The sequence below is a fragment of the Coregonus clupeaformis genome, chromosome 6 (genome assembly GCF_020615455.1).
Source record: "Coregonus clupeaformis isolate EN_2021a chromosome 6, ASM2061545v1, whole genome shotgun sequence".
In the NCBI taxonomy this organism is placed as follows: domain Eukaryota; kingdom Metazoa; phylum Chordata; class Actinopteri; order Salmoniformes; family Salmonidae; genus Coregonus; species Coregonus clupeaformis.
Genome location: NC_059197.1, coordinates 52,079,168 through 52,097,900, shown reverse-complemented (window position 1 = coordinate 52,097,900; position 18,733 = coordinate 52,079,168). Strand labels below are relative to the sequence as shown.

Sequence of the window (18,733 nt, the reverse complement as noted above, 5' to 3'; positions counted from 1 at the left end):
ACTACAAATGTATGTGCTTTCAATCCCAAACAACTCAAAGATCTACATTTTCAAACCCATCCCACTGGCTATTTTTATTGCAAATGGAAGTGATACCTTAAACACCTGCACACACACTTCAATATGGCACAAGCTTTCTTTATCACCTCCTATAAATGCATCATGAAACCCCACCTGTCAACGATGGTAATATAGGTGAATATTTAAAACCAAACCAATAACCACACCATACCTAAAATATTAAGACAGGAATAATCAATATAGCAGAAAAGGAGACAAATGAATCATTTTTTCAAAAACATGCAGTCTGCCACCCTTTGGTGAAGACCCACTAGAAGAGGAACAAATAAGCGTCAAATACTGAAATAGTTGATACAAATTAACACTGCAAATGAGTGGCCAGAGTATTTATCTGCCTAATAGAGGCTGCAGATATTCCTTCTGCTCTGCCAAGACAGGCAAAGTCAATCTCCTCTCGGTCTTGATTACAAGGAGGTGAGGCAGTGACTTCAACCTATCAGTAATTTTGCAATTTGAGTTTCCCTTCCTCCTCTCCTCTTTCTACTTTGGACAGACAACTCCATCTATCTCAGTGTTTCTCAAACTTGTTTTGTGCCAGGAAGCCAACGTCTTTCCTTAGAACACTTCAATTGAAACTAGAACTGACCAAATCAGTGTCGGCAACATCCCAGAAACACTGCTCTATCTATCCTGATACTAGAACTGGCCTGTGAAGTGAGGCAAGTGACGTAGTGACTGAGCATGCTCCAAGCCCTAGTGTTCTAAGCTGCCCTAGCTAGCCTGGGGCCAGAACCAATTAATTAACCACTGAATCCAAACTGAAGGGAGTTTCAAAATGTGTGTTCAGGTGAGCTAAAATTACATCTGTTTCATAGTGTCTTTTTTTACCCCCAGTCTTACCTGCCACTGTAATATCTAGCTTTTATCGTCTGTATTTTGTCAAATGCAAACATACAGTATGTGCTTGTCTTGCCAGTGACTGTCAGCTTTGTTATGTCTCCAAACGTGACATTGTATAAAAGGTTCAAGCGCAACAGTCCATCTCCCCATCACACTAACCAATAGGAGCTCCTTCTGGTTTTAAATAAAGAAAATGTGTGAGTCTAGAAAGGCTCTGGGAGTGTCAGGAGAGAAACTATTGGAAAAAGTATTCTCATTTAGCCTCTTCTCTTGGGCTGAGAGTAGAGACCTTCATCAGGTTGATCTATTTCTATCCTTAATCAGCAGCGCTGCCTACCATACCATCCCACCCTCCCTATATAATACAAGGTCCAAATAAATAAAACGGTTTAAAATAAGGGCAAATGGGCAAAATAAGAAAGAAAAAAACACTATCATCCTTGTGGCCTTCCTTATAATAATCATAAAGACAAAATGAAGCCCTAATAGTACATACAAAAAACCAACACCATACAGTCTCCTCATATTATTCAAAAACAGGGAATATCTACAAGTGGCCGTTGTACAATGTACTTCATCTGGTAAACCGGTTGAGGATGGTTGTATACTCTTCATGAACGCTCTTCGACTTCCACAGTGTGATCATGCTCTGTCTAACAAAGTCTTTGACCTTCCTATACCTCTCCTCTTCAGTCGGCGTAGTGCATGATGGACTCGACGTAGTTCCCGGGGAAGAGGCCGGTGGTGCCGCTCATCGTTCCTTCGTACCAGCCGTCGTCGTTCTTCTTGATGACGTAGATGATGGCGCCCTCGTTGAAGGACAGCTCGTCCTCCTTGTCCGCCGCGTAGTCGTAGATCGCCACCACTGTCCACCAATCAGAGAGGAGGATGTTAGAGGAGCGGAGAAGAAAGGGGAGATAGGTAGAGAGAGGGAGAGAGAAAGCACAAGGGAGGGAGATGAGAGAGAGCGCAAGACAGAAAGACAGAGGGAAGAACAGAAGAAGTAGACAGGGCATGGGTTAGATCCGGGTGGAAGGGAGAGAGTCGCTCGCTACCTTTCTCCATGTAGATGCGTGGGGCCCACGGGGGGTCCTCCTCTGCGTAGGGGTCACTGTACTCCACCACGGCCGACTCTTCCTCCTCCTCCTCCTCATCATCCTCATAGTCCTCTGGAGGCGGAGGGGGCGGGGTGGGTTCCTCAAACACAGCCTCTTCTACGGGGGGCGGGGGAGGGGGCACGTCTGAGACTGGGGGGAAACAACACAGTCAGGAACCACCTTGTCTACATTCCACTGGTTAGTTAGTTACATGTTGACTGACACTGGCATTCCCATGCATGTGGCGTTGGGCTGGAGTGGTTGTTTGGGCGTCCATGCTGAAAGTGTATAAAGACAAAACAGAGAATTCTGGGGGGAAAGGAGAACACAATTTCAACGTGCACAGACGAGAAGTTTATTTCAGACAGGTAAATCGAAGTTGATGGATAGTTCAGCTTTGAAGTATCGACGATAAAAATACTCGTTACATGAGTAAAATAAACACATGCACGAGGGAGCCACTGCGAAGACGAGGCAACAAGGCGGAGGAGCTAAAAGCCACTTACTGGTCTCTTGTACCCGAGCCACAAAGCCCATCAGAGGGAGCTGGGGAGTGATCTGCATGGAGGGGGGAGGGGGGGCAACAAGAGGACCTGCTATACACACACCATACCACAGGAAAAAGCAGAGAGAGGGGGAGAGAGAGAGAGAGAGAGAAGAAAAAGAGGAGCAGATTGTAATCAGGAAAGAAAGGAGGAAGGCAGAGAGAGACGTGGTGGAATTAGCATTTAGAACATGAAGCCAGTTAGATCAGTAGGCAGACTAGGCATTAAAAAGGGCTAAATCAAGAGCAGAAATCCTTTCACAAAAGACAGCGAGCTGCCGAGAGTTAGGCGCTTTGTGCCTTCCCATAGGTTCGCCTGTCTGCTGAAATCAAATGGGGTTTTCATGTATGAATTCAATACTCTAGTGAGGTTCTGGAAACTCACAAAACTGTATAAATTTTGTTTCCACAAATGAGTTACAGGATGGACCTGGCACCCAAACGCTCAAGGATCCAAACCAGACAGTAATATATGAAAGAAAGCTCTAAAAGGCAGACAATCTAAATGAGAAAGATCTCTAAACACAAAAGCCCATTTGCGTTCTGGTAGGAGTGATATTATGTTGCTGGTCAAGGCTGTTACCTGGGACCTGGTTGAAGTGGGGTCCTCCATTGGGCTGGTTCAGGGCCAGGGCCAGGGGCATGTTGGAGTTGGGCTGGCCCGTCACTGACGCGGGCCGGCGGTACGGCAGAGACCCCCCCACCGCAGGAGGGTTCTGTGGTTGCACCGGTCGGTTCATGCTGAAGAACTGGGGGGCACCTGGGGTACAGACAGCAAGGGGAACCAGAGAGAGATTTTGGTACGGTGTAGCTATGTCACTAAACTTATCAATCACTTCTGTTTCCCGTCACATGATGCACTTCATTCATGGGATCGATTTAAGCACTTTGCTGTTTTTGGTATTCAGACGTCTTATCATCATGGCATATTTCAAGTCAAAGACCCTTTTCAGCCATAAACTGTTACATCACTTACTGTAAGATCACAAGGACAATTTAACTCATGCACAAGGTGTGAGGATGGCATGCAGGTGGTGACTGGGATCGATGGGAGAGAGTTGCCCTAAGAAGGGAATGAGAAAGATAGAGAGACACCCAGAGGAAAAGACAGAGTGACAGATCAGACAGTGAGAGGGAGGCTGATGGAGGAACTCTGATGATGCAGACACACAAGGTCTCAGGAGTGGAGAACACAAGTGGAGAACGACCGGCCCACGTGACAACAACCCTGCTGGTACACAGACATATACAGGTCCTGGGATGGGAGAGATGGACGGGATGCAGAGGTGGTGGTGGGGGACACACTCACCTTGTGCGGGGGTGCTGAAAGCAGCAGGGCCGGTGCTAGTGACGGCAGTGGGGAGCTGGGGTGGGGGAGGGGGCACGGGTGGACCCTCAGGAGGGGGGGTGGGGGAGGGGTTGGGAGATAGAGAAAGGCCAGGGAGACCATCAGGTGGGACGGGAGTAGTGGTGGTAGTGGGAGGTGGCTTAGCAGGGTTGGGAAGGGCAGGGGCGGTACCTGCACCATCAGCAGGTGGGAAAGGGTAGAAGGCAGCGGAAAAGAGGAAAGGAAAGGAGAAGGAAAGACAGGAGACGAGATAAAGACAGGTGCTCAGACACTATCAAGGGGGAAGGAAGGAGAGAGTTTAAAGCAGTCAGACAGTATTGCTCTTTAGAGAGGTAGTAGTTGGCGGAGCTTAGACACAGTGGGCAGGGCATGGGGCCGGACCTTACCTGGGAATGCTGTGGGGGGCGGGGCAGGCGTTGGCACGGCGATAGGCAAGCCCACAGAGCCGCTGCCGCTGTTCTCTCTGCTGCTGCTGCGGCTGCTGCTGCTGGGGTGGCTGCCTCCACTGCTGCCACTGCTAATGACGTCACACAGCCCATCACATAACCCATCAGATAACCCACACCACACCCGCTGGCATTGGTTCTTAAGTCATTTACCGTCTAGATTAGAGGTTACATACTTTGTAGGGCCAGTTTCCCAGACACAGATTAAGTTAGTCCTGGACTAAAAAGTACTGTGATTTTTTGTCCAGCGCTAGGTTTAATCTGTGTGCAGAAAACTCAGTCCTTAGAGCCCTATTGGTATCAAGCACAACCTACCAAACCAGAGTTTCTCCTGGACCAAAATCCTGCCCCCACCCACCCAGCACTGACTGGATCTAAATGAACAGCTCTGCTTTGAGATGACATGTACAGCAATAAAGAAATGAACAACAAAACATTACAAATTACAACGTGACATTTAGCGGTGGTCGATTAGTGAGACATGACGTGACAAAGACAGAGAGGCGCGACAAAGCTGGAGGCATCTGAAGAAAACCAAGGCGAGAATAAAGACGAGGAGACTGGAGACAGGGAATGTGTGAGAAACTGGAAGGATGGATGGATGGAACGACCAACGCATAGATAGAGAGGTTGAGCTGAAAGAACAGTGTTTAATTTAAGCCAAGGTCAACCATTGCTACTATTAGTTTCAATGTCAGTTTCAAAACGTAATAATGAGCTCAGAAGGAAAGTGAGAGGGTTCTGACAGAGAAAAGGGATCAGTTGTATTATAAAGCCCAAGCTTCAATTCTCTAGTGGCAGATACTCTGCCATGTAGTCCTAAAGATCTTGTTCTCACTGCCTGGTAGGAGCCTCAGTGACACCCAGAGCTGCTGGCGCTTATCTAATCTGAATTTCCTCTGCTGTTACGCAGGTGCTAAAAATACATTCCTTGGAAAAGAGAAACATATTTGAATAAATGTCTATCTGAGCTGTACGTTTGTTCTCTGTGCTTGGTGTAGTGCCTATTCAAAGTGCGGGTAGGTTTGGGAAAAAAAGAAGTTTAGTGCCATGTAGCTACAGTGTCCACAAGCTATTGCAGCAGATCTTCCCTACAGGGCAGTAGAATCAAAGCGTGTCTGTTCAGTGAGTCCAGGGCCGCTCGAAGTGTGTTCTAGGCCTGTTTTTAGCTAGCGGTGTGCTGAGAGCATGCGGGGCGGGGCGGGGTACCTGTACGTGCGGTTCCTCTGATTAACAGATGCAGTGCGTGCAGGGCTCTGCTGTGGGGGGCGCCATGTTGCCATGGCGCGTCGGGCTCCGAGACGTAGTCGTTAGGGGACAACGGGAGGACGCACCGGCTCGAGCGTCCTATAGGGGGAGTGGCGCCTGCGGGGAGGGGTATGAGAGGAGTTTAACATCCACAAGTGAAGAGGGGGAGGGGGGAGAAAGAAAAGGAGGACAAAAATGAAATAAAAGAGAACCAGTGCAAACTCAAAATGGGGTGTAGGTGGGAAAAGGCTTTCAATGCATCAGTCGTGTCCACAGCTGCTGCTTCAGTTCTTACACAGCCCGACATCAACCGAGGACAATGATGTCTATTGATGTGCTTCAGTGGAATAAAAAGCCTCAAAGTATGGATGAGCTGCCAAGTATATTCTCTCTATTCTATATTATATTATTATATTATATTATATATATTATTATATATTCTCCCCCTGTTCTTGTTTACAGGATGGAACTTTGAGAGCTGTTGCCATGGAAGTCGCTCTGGATAAGAGCGTCTGCTAAATGACTAAAATGTACATGTAAATGTGAGAGCATGAACAGCCTGAATTCGAGTTGAGGGGGGAGGAGTCACGACATCACACATATGGGGGGGTGGGGGGGGACAAAAGCAACCAAAACACCACAGACAGATGCCTCCTCTACACCAGAGACTGGACTAGGGCAGTGTGTCATTAACGACCGACATGCGTCTCATTTCAGGGAGGACATGTTTGAAGGTCACACACACACACTTTAGGAGAGACATAAAACACAATGTTATAAACCATTTCATACATTACTGTTATGGACAGGTCTGTAGAGGGGGATACAAACTGGACAGGGACACAACAGGACAGAGCAGCAATAACAGTAGCCCATAATATCAATATACAGATTTTAAGATACCCATTCACTGGAATGTCCACACACACATACATCATCAAACAGCATATAATTTGCCAGAGGCTAGCTTTGACCTTTTCAAAGAGGTCTGCTTCGGACCTTAAATAAATGTCACTAAAGGTCGCTGCTGGGAGTTGTAAGGGGTGGTGAGTGGGAAGCCTGGTCCATAGCCCACCATAGGGGGCTTAGGAGGAGCACAGGGACACTAAAGGAGTCTGTAGTACAAAGGGACACCTGGTGCCTGTATGATCACATCTTGCCCATTGATGAACATGTATAAAGATGTCTGAACGTGGTTGCCGAGACTTAAAGCATGTTTTTCTCGAGGACATGAGCAGCATGGACAGGGGCTGTGGTACCTGCCACGTTTACATACCCAATGGTTCCCTTCCCTGACATGGGTGGGCTGGGTGGCTTCTGTGTAGGTGGGTTGGTGCGAGGGAGACCTGCGGCTCCGGCCTTCACGTTCTGAGCACTGGCCTACAGGACACGGTGAGAGAGGTTACAAAACAACAACAGGGAAGTACTAGTCAACAGAGCAACACAACATAACCTGGGATCAGACAACACACTCTGGTCATACACGCATACTAACTTTGTTTTTAGGGTTTACATTTCTTTAGAAATCCTTACCTTAAACCTTAGCAACCACTAGGTTCATTTTAAAGGCAAATAAGTGAAGCAAAGAGAGAGAAAGAGAAAGGAGGATTAGTGACTAAGTGAGAAAATAGGTAGAAAATGCACATGAACAGAAACACATGTAGCAATGTTATAGGCAAGCAACGAACAATTCACACACTGTCCTATTCAAAGTGACTCACACCATTACCACCACACCCTTGTGCTTATCCCAAGGGCCTACTACTGTCTTTGTATCAAACAGGGGGGGAGTTTCTCAAAATGTTTGTCGCACTAAGATCATTGTTTGTCCGTGATCTTAGTGCTACAAAAGGTTGATAAACTCACTCCAGTACATAAAAATAATATGTACTACTATCATCAGGAATCCAGTCGGTAACCGTCAATGCCCGGACTCCACTGCTCCCTACCTTGACTCCGTGGCCCATGTCATCCAGCAGGCTGTAGTCGATTGGCTTGCGGATGTAGCGCACCGGCCTCTCTGGATTGGCCGGAGCAATGATCTTATGTGTGCGAGAGGTGTTCTTATTGGTGGTCAGGATGCCAATCTCCCGCCTGGCCACTTTCTCTTTGTGGATGTCCACTGTCTGGGGCCGCACAAGGGGGGAAGAAATACAGTTAGCCTATTTCTTAAGAGAGACTTGAACAAGACACCTTTTTGAACTAGGCCTATCGTTTCGAATCAGGTATTCTTAGGCTAATGGATGTGTGTGTATACAGTGCGTGTTCCACTTCCAGGCAGCCGTACCTGTGAGATGTGGTTGATGGAGGACTCCATGCGGCGTAGCTGGGAGGCCTGAATGTCAAGCATCTGCAGGACATTGTTGGCCAATGTGTTGATCAGGTAGGCTACGCTGGCCAGGGACTGGGTGGTGTAGTTCTTAGTCTCCTCCAACGCTCTGTGCTTATCTGGTGACTGAGAAGGGAGAGAAGAGAAAAATAAGGGAGAGGGAGAGAGAGAGAGGATAAACAGATAGACATCAGTAACAGAGAAGAGCGAGTAGAGGCTATAGCAAAACAAGCCAAAAAGGAAAGCATCGACATCATATAAATAGGATCTTGCAGGGGCTGAAGGATGACTAGGCAAGTCAAGGCCATCTGTTTTCAGAGGGAAACAGAGTTTCCTGGAGATGAACCTTTCCTTCCTTTTCTGACCAGGACTTCCCTTGTTGTCAGTATGTCATGCATGACATTACTTTTCTCAAAGGCCAACCCTCTACCCTCCCCATCTGCCCTCAATTCCATGGATGGTAGATCAGTCATCACACCCTTCATTTTGAAGTGTTAAATATCGACTGAACGCACGGATTCTGGCATGTGTTTCTCTGCTGCTCATTAAGAAAATAATAGATTTCGGTCTTGGGGGTGTGGTTCGATGTGGCAGCTACTGATGATTGTCCCCCATGAGACACCATAGGAACAAAGCCAGTATTACTTCTTCAAAATAGTAAATGATTCTAAGATAACTTCAATTAATTACATATTTCTTGAGTTTTTGCTGAGGTTTTAGTCGCGCAAGTTTACATCTAGCTAAGGTGTTTGGTGCAGTATTTCTCAAGTAAAAAGATATGCGACGTGTTGTCTTATGTAAACAAAGTCAGATCCGGTGCACTGACGGGTAGGTCTGTCTCACTGTCTGCAGTAGGATTGGATAGAGCGCAATCACCACAGCTGTGTATCCTGTGTTAGAGGGCAAGTGAACATTGTTGAAATCAAAACCCAACCCTCAAGAAAATCATGACGAACTCACTTACAAAACTCAGTTTTGGACGAGACTGACTTTATGAACAAAATTATCCTATTTACACTTTGTAGTCAATTTTGACACTAGAATAAATGTGTCTGACTAATATCGATGCCACATAGGCCGTTTTCTATCAGAGAAGTTGTTTATTGCCTTCAGATGCGCTTTAACAACAGTGAAAACTAGGCAGCCTCAGTCGCCAATTCCACAGTCCACAAATACACCTGCATGCCTTACGGGGGAGTCAAAAGCACCACTAAGGAATTACATCCATTCTCAAGCATGAAGACAGACAGGTTATCTGTCAGTAATCAAAGAAAGGTGCAGTTGTAGTGCACTGGGATGACAAGAGCACACAACCTTTCACACTTATAGTAGTCTCAAGATCAACTGACAGCATTCATCAGATCATTTTTGATTTATAGCCAACCTGCAATTAACTCAGGTGGAGGAAAATAGGCGTTGCTTATACAAATCACTCAAACTTTAGCAAAGAATAACTGACAAATAGGCCTACATCAGGCAGACCAGAGGACTTCAATCTAACCTCTCCCTAACTGTGTGGCTTCACACAGTTCCAACTCCATCAAGTTTGCTGACTACACGACAGTAGTAGGCCTGATTACCAACAACGACGAGACAGCCTAGAGAGGAGGTAGGCACTCGGACGGCGTGGTGCCATGTAAACAACCTTCAGCAAAACAAAGGAGCTGATTGTGGACTTCAGGAGGAACCAGGCTGTCCTCATCAATGGAGATGGTCAAAACATCACAGAAATGGTCAAACTACACAGACACCGTGGTGAAAAAGGTACGACAGCGACTCTTCAACCTCAGGAGGAGGAAATTCGGCCAGTCCCAGAGGGCCCTTACAGTTTTCTACAGGAGCACCATCGAGAGCATACTGTCAGCCCCCCACAACAGACATTTACGCTGCCCCCACCCCCCTATGGACATTTATCATTGCTACAGTTGTAAATATGTATATTATTATTATTTCATTCACTTCTCTTTTTTTACCTGCACTGTTGGTGCTCGGAGCTTAAGAATTTCACTGTACCCTGCAATTACATCTGCGACCCTGTGCACGTGACTAATCTAATCTAAAACAAAAGAACAGTGATCCATTCTGTGACCAACTATATAGGCTAGGCCTATTGGGGAACCAGCAGACTTTTATTGAACAATCTCAGATTAGCCTAATTAAATATATTGAGTCCTGGGTGGCGCAGCGGTCAAAAGCACTGCACCGTAGTGCTGAGTCGTGTCACAACCGGCCGTGACCGCCAAGCGCCGGTCCGGGGGTAGGGGAATTTTAGCCGGTGGGGCATTCCTTGGCTCATCATGCTCTAGCCCTTGTGACAGGGCCAGACGCCTGCAAGGTCGTCAGTCGAACTGTGTTTCCTCCGACACATTGGTGCGCCTGACATCCGGGGTTAAGCGAGCAGTGTGATAAGACGTAGGCGGCCGGAGGACGCATTACCTCGACCTTCGCCTCTCCCGAGTCCATTGAGGAGTTGCAGAGATGAGCCAAGGGACCCTAATTGAGGGAGAACATTTTTTTACTAAATATATGCTTGTGGCCATACCACCCAGAACACGCCTGTTCAGGGGTTGGGCCTGGATTAGTACAGGGACGGGAGACCGCCTGGGAATACCAGGTGCCATAAGCTCCCAAAAATATTTAAAAATAAATACATCAAATAGTGAGTCTGTGCTTGAGCCGTGTGTGTGAGAATGAGAGTCATGATCACAGCTGGGCAGAAGCAGAAGAAAGATCACAAGTCAAGACATCTTTAGTCATGTTAATTATTAACTATACCCAATAATGTGATTGCGATCAGTGCCAGGACGATTGAACACTGGTCACTTTAATAATGTTTACATACCATTTTACCCACTTTATATGTATAATACTGTATTCTAGTCATGGCTCATCCTATTTAACTACTGCTGTACACACTTTTGCTATTCATATACTGTCCATACACACCATTACACATATTATTTATATACATATACACCGGACTGACATTGCTCATTCTGATATTTGTGTGTACTGTTTTGTGTTGTTAGCTATACTGCACTGTTGGAGCTAGAAACATAAGCATTTCGCTGCCCTGCGATAACATCTGCAAAATACACAGTGGCCGTTCATGAAAATGGTTCGCTCCTACAGACAGTGAGTCACGTGGCCGTGGCTTGCTATATAATGCAGGCAGACAGGCATCGAGGCATTCAGTTACTGTTCGATTGAACTTTAGAATGGGAAAAACAAGTGGCCTAAGCAACTGAGCGTGGTATGATCATCAGTGCCAGGTGCGTCAGGTCCAGTATCTCAGAAACGGCCGGCCTCCTAGGCTTTTCACGCACGACAGTGTCTAGGGTTTACAGAGACAGGTCTGACAAACAAAAAACATCCAATCAACGCGGCAGTCCTGTGGCGAAAACAGCTTGTTGATGAGAGGTCGAGAGGCAACAATCGTGCAAGCTAACAGGCGGGCCACAAACAGGCAAATAACGGCCCAGTACAACAGTGGTGTGCAGAACACTCTCGGAAGGCACAACTTCGTCAGTCCTTGTCACGGATGGGCTATTGCAGCTATGACCAAACCGGGTTCCACTCCTATCTGCTAAAAACAAGAAGAAGCGGCTCCAGTGGGCACACGATCACCAACACTGGACAATTGAGGAGTGGAACAACATTGCCTGGTCCAGAATCCTGGTTCCTGTTGCGTCATGCTGATGGCAGAGTCAGGATTTGGTTATAAGCAGCATGAGTCCATGGCGCCATCCTGCCTGGTGTCAATGGTACAGGCTGGTGGCGGTGGTGTAATGGTGTGGGGAATGTTTTCCTGGCAAATGTTAGATCCCTTGATACCAACTGAGTAACGTTTACATTCCCACAAAGAACTCCGGCTGTTCTGGAGGCAAAGGGGGTCCCACCAAGTACTAGACGAGAGTACCTAATAAACTGAGCCACTGAATGTATGTGTACCGTGACCAATAATATTTGATTTGACCATGAATGTGGTCGTGGTGGTTGGTGACTACACTGACAGCAGTCCGGAAAATGTTGTAGGGCAAGAGGGATGGATGTTTCAGGTAGAGGTCTTCTACAGATCCACCTGTGCCCGAATACCCGAGAAGGTCCGGATCCAGAATTTTTTTATAATTTCACAGGTCTGGGTCGGATCTGATTGATTGTCACGGGTCTCGGATATGTGTAATTTTAACTGACTTGTTAGGAAGGACCATTACAGATCCGAAACGCGACTGCTGCTGTAGAGAGAGAAATTGTATAATTTATGCATATGGCTTGTTGTTGGCCAATCAATCATAAGTCAGTCAAAGTGGCAATAGGCTACAGTCATAGAGCCTTGCTCTGTGTGTTGCAAAGTTACAGAATATCCGAATCAATGGAAGATGGAATGGAAATTATGGAATAAAAAGTTAAAGGAGAAGAATAGGTTACAACGACCAAGAGCCAACAGGCAGGCAGGCCTGCTACTTAATATTCTGAATGGAGTTATTTGTAACTGTAGGATGAGAAAGTGCATGCACTGCAGCCTCAGTTAGCTCCTCTCCCGGTTTAATGCAGTCCAAGACAGGTACTACATAATCATATTTGATGATACATAACCTTGCTATGGCAGCTATTAGTCTACTATAGCGCGAGTCAGCTTGGATGGTTGCTGTCTCATCTCTCCCCTCCCCTCCCCATGTCACTCGCTCACAGTATGCCCCTCCCCCGCCTGCTAGCAGCACCTCTCTCCCTCTTCTTGGCTTTTATCAGCTCCAGTTAATTAAACATGATTTTCTGCTGCTTCCCATCACTTGGATCAGATTGGACCTGGAATCGACCGGTCTATATGGAACGGTCTAGTTATCCTCGGGTCCGTTCAGAACGGGTCTCTATATTTTTTAATGAATTTATGCATATCGGGTCAGGGTGGAAAGCCCCAGGTCCATTTCGGAACAGGTCCAACTTTTTGGACCCGTAATACCTCTAGTTCCAGGGCTGTGGCACGAATGACAAATTGCCAAACGTTTCACACTCAGTGTCAGAACATCACTTTACATTAGGAAAAATGTACTTCATGGTATGACTAACGTTAACAATTTTTGCTTGTTCTGCCACTGTCAGAGCCACCAGTACAGTTCTATAAAACACACATTTTCCCACTCTACAGTCAGTAGTACAAGAATTCTGCATTCATGATACAGGATGTCCTTTCCAATCTGCAGTGACTTATTTTGGCACACATCATAAGGCTGTAACGTTACGTATTGGCAGGAGAAGAACGCTTAAAAGTGCCACACAGGATAGATATATTTTCTTCACGACCAATGTTGACAGCTATTCTTTAAATGTTGACACAAGTCCGGAATTTCAAAATCCTACCACTGGAGAATTTGACAGCAATGGCTGCTAGCGGTGCAGCTAACTCAGAAACCGTGGCTAGTTGGAATTAGCTACCTAGCCCGTTTGCTATAGTCATAACGTTTACTTGTAGCTTCTTCGATCTACTTCTGGTATCAGATCATTGTCCCATCATTTGATATTCAATTAAATTCATTACTTATTTACCTTAGCTGAATACCTTGTTGTGTATCCCCATCACGACACTGTCAATCATGAAACCAGCTGTACCTGGTGTGCCCGAGATCATTCGTACTACGCTCAACTAGTTAGCACAGCTAACTAACTAGCAAGCATCATTTGGTTGGAGGTAAATAGCTAATGAAGTCAAGTTAGTCAAAAATACTAGCGACTAAATAAACGTTTGATACATGTATGACGGTTGGAGAACGGCAACCAATGTTTTCATATTAGGAAAAACATAGCTAGCTATCTACGTTCCACATGAAGTAGCCAACTAAGGTTAGCTAGCTAGATATACCCTACTTGCTCGTGCTAACAGGAGCACCCCTTGCAGTTGAGTCGCTGCACCCTCACATCGGCATAGCTCGTAGCCATCACTTCGCCCACCGTCAAAGATGATACTCGTAGAATGTATAATTGATAATGTTCCATAAAATGATTATTACCTGAACATAACGTTGCTTTCGCAATACTCGGCAACTCTTTCCAAATTAGTAAAACTATCTAATAATGCACTACGTCCAGCTGGAATCTCCTCTTCCAAAAGCATTTGTAACTCCCGCCATTTTCACATCTTTATCCAATCAATGCAAGCCAGATCCCGGCCTCTCCACCGCTCATGCAGAGGTGGCGTTGGGCATCCCAACTATGACGGAGAGTGTGACAATCCGTGACAAATTGAATAATAAACAAGTGGATATACCTAGAACTCTGCTCTTTCAATTCCTTGCCCTATTTACATTGTGACTGGTGTAAATTATGAGAAAACCTCAAGATTCTGTTTTGAAGGAAACAATACCACATGGAAAAAGGCTGTTAATAAATCCAGATGTTACTGATGTCTATTTAAATGTTAAAGTATTACACATTTTAAACAATCAATGCTAACAAAGCGATACCAGGAAACAGGGCTGGGGGATTGAATCAGAGACCCTGCAGTACGAGTGAGCACTTGTTGACAATAATGGCTTAGACCTCTTGACAGATGCAGGATCACGCTCACAACCGGGTGGCTGCAACAAATGTGCAAAATATTATATTCCTATCCTAACACACAAGTAGTGTAAACTTTATTAAAGGATGAACTGTCTAAATGCCATGTATCTGGGGGAGTGGAGACCACGTGTTTTGGAAGGCAGTTCAGCTGGAATGTTGTTCAGAAGTCCAAGAGCAGAGATAAAATAGCCTTCACTTGGGCAGCATGTGGTTTAAGGCAAGGTTTAAGACAAAAATATCAATGGTCATGCAGCTTGAAAAGATAGGTAATGATCCTCATATTGAAATAGGGGACAAAAAAGCTACTTCAGGTGGTAACAGTCAAATTACCGTGTCGCCATTGTTACTGACTTGAGCTACTCAAAACCATCTTCAAGAGCTGACTGGACAAGTAGCCCCACAAAGCTCACCATCATGTTTACAGTTATTTTAACAGTTCCACTCGAGTCTAGAACCTGAGCTAACTGACAAGTACTTTCCCAAATAACTCCGTTCCTCTTCCAAAGATGGAGTTTGAGACAAATGTCCACTGTTAGTTAGCTTCTTCTGCTCACAGTGATCCATGTGTCATCTTTAGGCGTGGACACCAGCTCAGATCTGGCCTCTACCACATGTCCCTTCCACCTGATGCAGCTTCAGTTGGCGCACCAGCAGTGCTGAGGAGGACAGTAGCCACTGTGCACGCAAACCTAAAAGGTGGAGAAATGGTGTTGTGTAAAAGTTAATAACAAGCCCACATCATTATTATTTGCCTGGTAGTGACAGTCCCTCTCCATTTCCTTTCCTTTGATGTTGATAAGTTGCTCCTGTGTAATTACAACCAGAAAATGCCCTAGCCCCCTTAGGTTGAAATCTCAAGCGCACCTACTATAGCTTTCTCATCCCCACGTTACCTCAGCTCGGGACAGGCCTGGTTCCCTGAGAATCCAAAAGCAGAGAGAAGCTTTTCCTGGCTGAGATCTTCTGTGAATCGGTCTGGGTCAAACCTGAATGGACAAAGTGCAAGAATTCAAACTTGGTACCAAAAACCCCGACAAAAATGGCCTCTAATAGGTGGCAAAAGGTTCCAAGGAAAATACATATGAACACACTTGTAGGAACGGTTCCAGGTGTCTGCATCCTGTAGGACTACCCCAAGGGCATAGATCACCAGTGTCTGAAAAGAAAACATAGGAATAAAGTGTTTTCATTATTCACTTTAACTTCAAAATTCAGTTGTTAATTTTAATCCACAAGCACTTGCTGACTGTGACAGTGAAAGATGTAGATAATAAAGGGACTAAGTACGGAAGAGGGAATAAGATACCTCTTTAGGAATAATGTGCTGATCGACTTTCCCTTCATTTTCCTGGAGCCGGGCTGCGATGGGCGTCAATTTGGCTGTCCGCACAGTCTCGTTCAAAACCTGCTGGAAGTACCTATAGTATAGAAGATACATTTTATCATGCCTATCAAATATATGTCTATAAATATACCTTGAAGACAGCTACCATGAGGATACCTGCCCTTCTGCTGTGACCGACCAGGGTTCGAACCCGGGTGTCTTGTGGGCCACAAGGCTGTTAGCCCCCTGTTAGCTTAGGCATTAGCTCAGGAAGCACACCAGTCTTCAGGTCTCCAGATAAGGTACACTCATGCAAGATGGATCTGGAGTCACCTCTATTTCACTGCATCACATCGTTGATGTTACCTGCTGTCAGACAGAGTCAAGTTCACCTGAGCTGTGGGGATCTTATCCGGAGATACAGGCTCAGAGCCCGAACATAACTTCCAGCTCCTGATGCAAGCTTCTCTTAACTTCCTCTGATGCTGACAGAGTTACCACTGCCCAGATGCACACTGAAAATATTACAACCACAACGAAAAACCATAAACACTTTGTGAGAGAGAGAGTTTTCCTACCAAAATACTAACCAAATTATATTTTATTCTCTCAGAAAAAAAATTTGACGATTATACCCATGAGGCCGCAGAGTTATGACATAATAGCACTCCTTATAATCTATTTATTACTAGTACTCACAATTAGCTGTGATGACCCCACCTTCTGCCAGTGTGAATACATGCTGTCCTCCATCACCTACAAGAAACATAAAACAATCATTCATTAAAACAAAAGTAGGAGAGGAAGTTTCATTTTTCCTCTACACTTAATCACAACACACTCTATCTCTGCCTCAATGAGTCTGTTGTCTTATAATCAAATAATCTGTGCATCACCTGTCTCTCTGTGAGTTGGACTGGAGAGTTCCACTACCTGTCTGACTCCTTTGTCCTTTCCTCTCTTTAGCCACAGCCACATCACACTGTTTCCATTTCTGCCCGCTGTAAACAAGACATTTTAGCATAGGACAGAAGAATTTATACCTAGTATTTTTTCACACATTCAGTAAGGAAGTGGAAGTTTTCTTAATGCAGATGTACAGGTAACACATATATCCATGCAGTAACTAGATCTCACTCTACCGCTCTCATAGTACTCCTTTCTGCTGGGCTCTTCTCCCATGAATCCAAAATGCCTTTTCCGATCTCCACCAGATTAATCAAGGAATTATCGTGAAACCTCTCAACAACCGTTATATCTTTTCCCAAATGACTGCTCTCACTGCCTCGTGGTTCTTTCGGAAGCCATACCTTCAGCATCATTCGGGACTCACCCAAGCGAGTTGAGTGGCACGCCTTCATAGCCCCAATCCTACAGATGGGCACGGGTGTGCTGGTCCTTAGGAAACACCTTCCCCACTAACTCCTCCACCAGCTAGAACGGGACACAGGGAGGGGGGGGGGGGGGGGAGGAGAGGGGGTGTGTGTGTCAATAATATACATCCCAGGAAGTGCACAAAAAGCTTTTGGATAATTCTTTCACAAAAACATAAATATTGCAGAATACTAACATATTTTTAAAGCAGCCAAATGAGCCATTGTGCAAAAGGCAAACCTTCAGCAGGGTTTTTCTCCAGGGTGTTGTTGATCACTCTCTACACTTATTCCTCATTACTGTCTCTGTGGCCCTCCACCCATTCTGACTTCCTTTTCTCAAATGAGTCCCTACAAGTAAGGGTAAAGATGTCACAGTGAAAATATGTTACAATTTCTTATTTCAAACAACACTGTAAAAATGTATACAAATCACTTGAATCTCTTACAATGTCTATCTATCCCTCATTCCACCTACAATGGTCAATCAATTAACATATTTTAAATTGTATGTTATAAAAAGCACCTGTTTCCTTTGCCCCAATAGTTTCCCTCCCTCCCAAGTACTCACTATCTGTTGGGTTATGTGCTGCCGTAGCTATCCACTATCCCAACAGGCGTCCTCTCCAAACCAAAGGATCCACAGACCAAACTGTCCATTAACTTGCCGAACTCATGCAACTGCCTCGTTCACTATGTCTTTAATTCCTCTATTAAATAATATTCCGTGGCCACTATTCCTTCTCCAGTGTAAAATCTGATCTGATCAGTTTACCTTTATGTGAGAGTATGAATAGACAGGGGGATCTGAATTCCTGGATCAGTACTCCTACAGGGCCTTTATAAATACCGGCTCAGGTCAAGTGTGTTTACCTTAGCTGAGTGCTAAAGAGAGACAGCACTCAGAAAGTCATAAAACATATCTGTCATGCAGACCTACTCACTTCTCTTCTGCTAGGGGTTAACCTGCCCTTCTTTACTTGATAAAAAATAATCTTTACTTTCATTTCAGATCATATCATACATTAAACATACAAGAAATGCTTTTTTTATTCTAAGTCCATGTCATTAACCTCTAAAAACGATGACTTCAAAAAAGTCTATTTATCCAATCCACATCCACACCTTTGCCATATATTCTTAAATTCCCTACTGCTGAACATTTGAGTCTAAAAGGTAGATACATAAAATGTCCAGGGATCAACACCTGTCATGTCACTATAAAACTGTGTTTCACTACATTAAACTTAATACACATATACCATGCTAATCTTTTGCTAAAATAAGCATAGCATTTACTTACTGATACAAATAACTCTCCACAGAATGATTACCAAAGATCACTGCAAATATCGCATGTCCAAGCATATTTATTTAGTGTTTCAAAAAAACGTTAAGATAACTAACTAAAAAAAACTACACATACGTTATATCTACCCGTCTACAGCAGCGTCATCACATCCTCCGTGTTCTAGCAAGCCTGCACAGTTAGTAAAGAGGCCAGAGCAATGCATCTCTGGGCGCATGGATAAATCAGAACGCACAGAA

General features: G+C 45.1%; 1 protein-coding gene and 1 pseudogene across 10 annotated transcripts; both read right to left on the bottom strand.

Annotated features, from left to right (window-relative positions):
- Positions 1-866: 866 nt before the first annotated feature.
- LOC123491056 (abl interactor 2-like) lies at positions 867-8,097 on the bottom strand. Of its 10 annotated transcripts, none has more exons than XM_045220868.1 (10): positions 7,892-8,097; positions 7,554-7,730; positions 7,138-7,155; positions 6,881-6,984; positions 4,297-4,427; positions 3,872-4,090; positions 3,146-3,322; positions 2,525-2,614; positions 1,977-2,168; positions 867-1,786 (listed from the first exon to the last, which is right to left on the bottom strand). In XM_045220868.1, the coding sequence occupies exons 1-10, from the start codon at positions 7,952-7,954 to the stop codon at positions 1,611-1,613; spliced, it is 1,347 nt and encodes a 448-aa protein (XP_045076803.1). In that variant the 5' UTR covers positions 7,955-8,097; the 3' UTR covers positions 867-1,610. The 10 variants fall into 10 exon arrangements, with proteins under 10 accessions (XP_045076803.1, XP_045076811.1, XP_045076810.1 ...); XM_045220876.1 differs by having other exon boundaries at positions 1,977-2,162; positions 7,892-8,059; XM_045220875.1 differs by lacking the exon at positions 2,525-2,614.
- Positions 8,098-14,940: 6,843 nt separating this feature from the next.
- LOC123485829 lies at positions 14,941-18,319 on the bottom strand (annotated as a pseudogene).
- Positions 18,320-18,733: the final 414 nt, after the last annotated feature.

What these genes read in the sequence shown, in the direction of transcription:
- LOC123491056 (XM_045220868.1), bottom strand. Translation starts at nt 7,954, where the DNA reads ATGCTTGACATTCAGGCCTCCCAGCTACGCCGCATGGAGTCCTCCATC. An exon ending in GCCCCCCACAGCATTCCCAG is followed by an intron (nt 4,091 to 4,296) that starts GTAAGGTCCGGC and finishes TCCCACCTGCTG; the next exon opens with ATGGTGCAGGTACCGCCCCT. An exon ending in CCACTTCAACCAGGTCCCAG is followed by an intron (nt 2,615 to 3,145) that starts GTAACAGCCTTG and finishes GTGTGTGTATAG; the next exon opens with CAGGTCCTCTTGTTGCCCCC.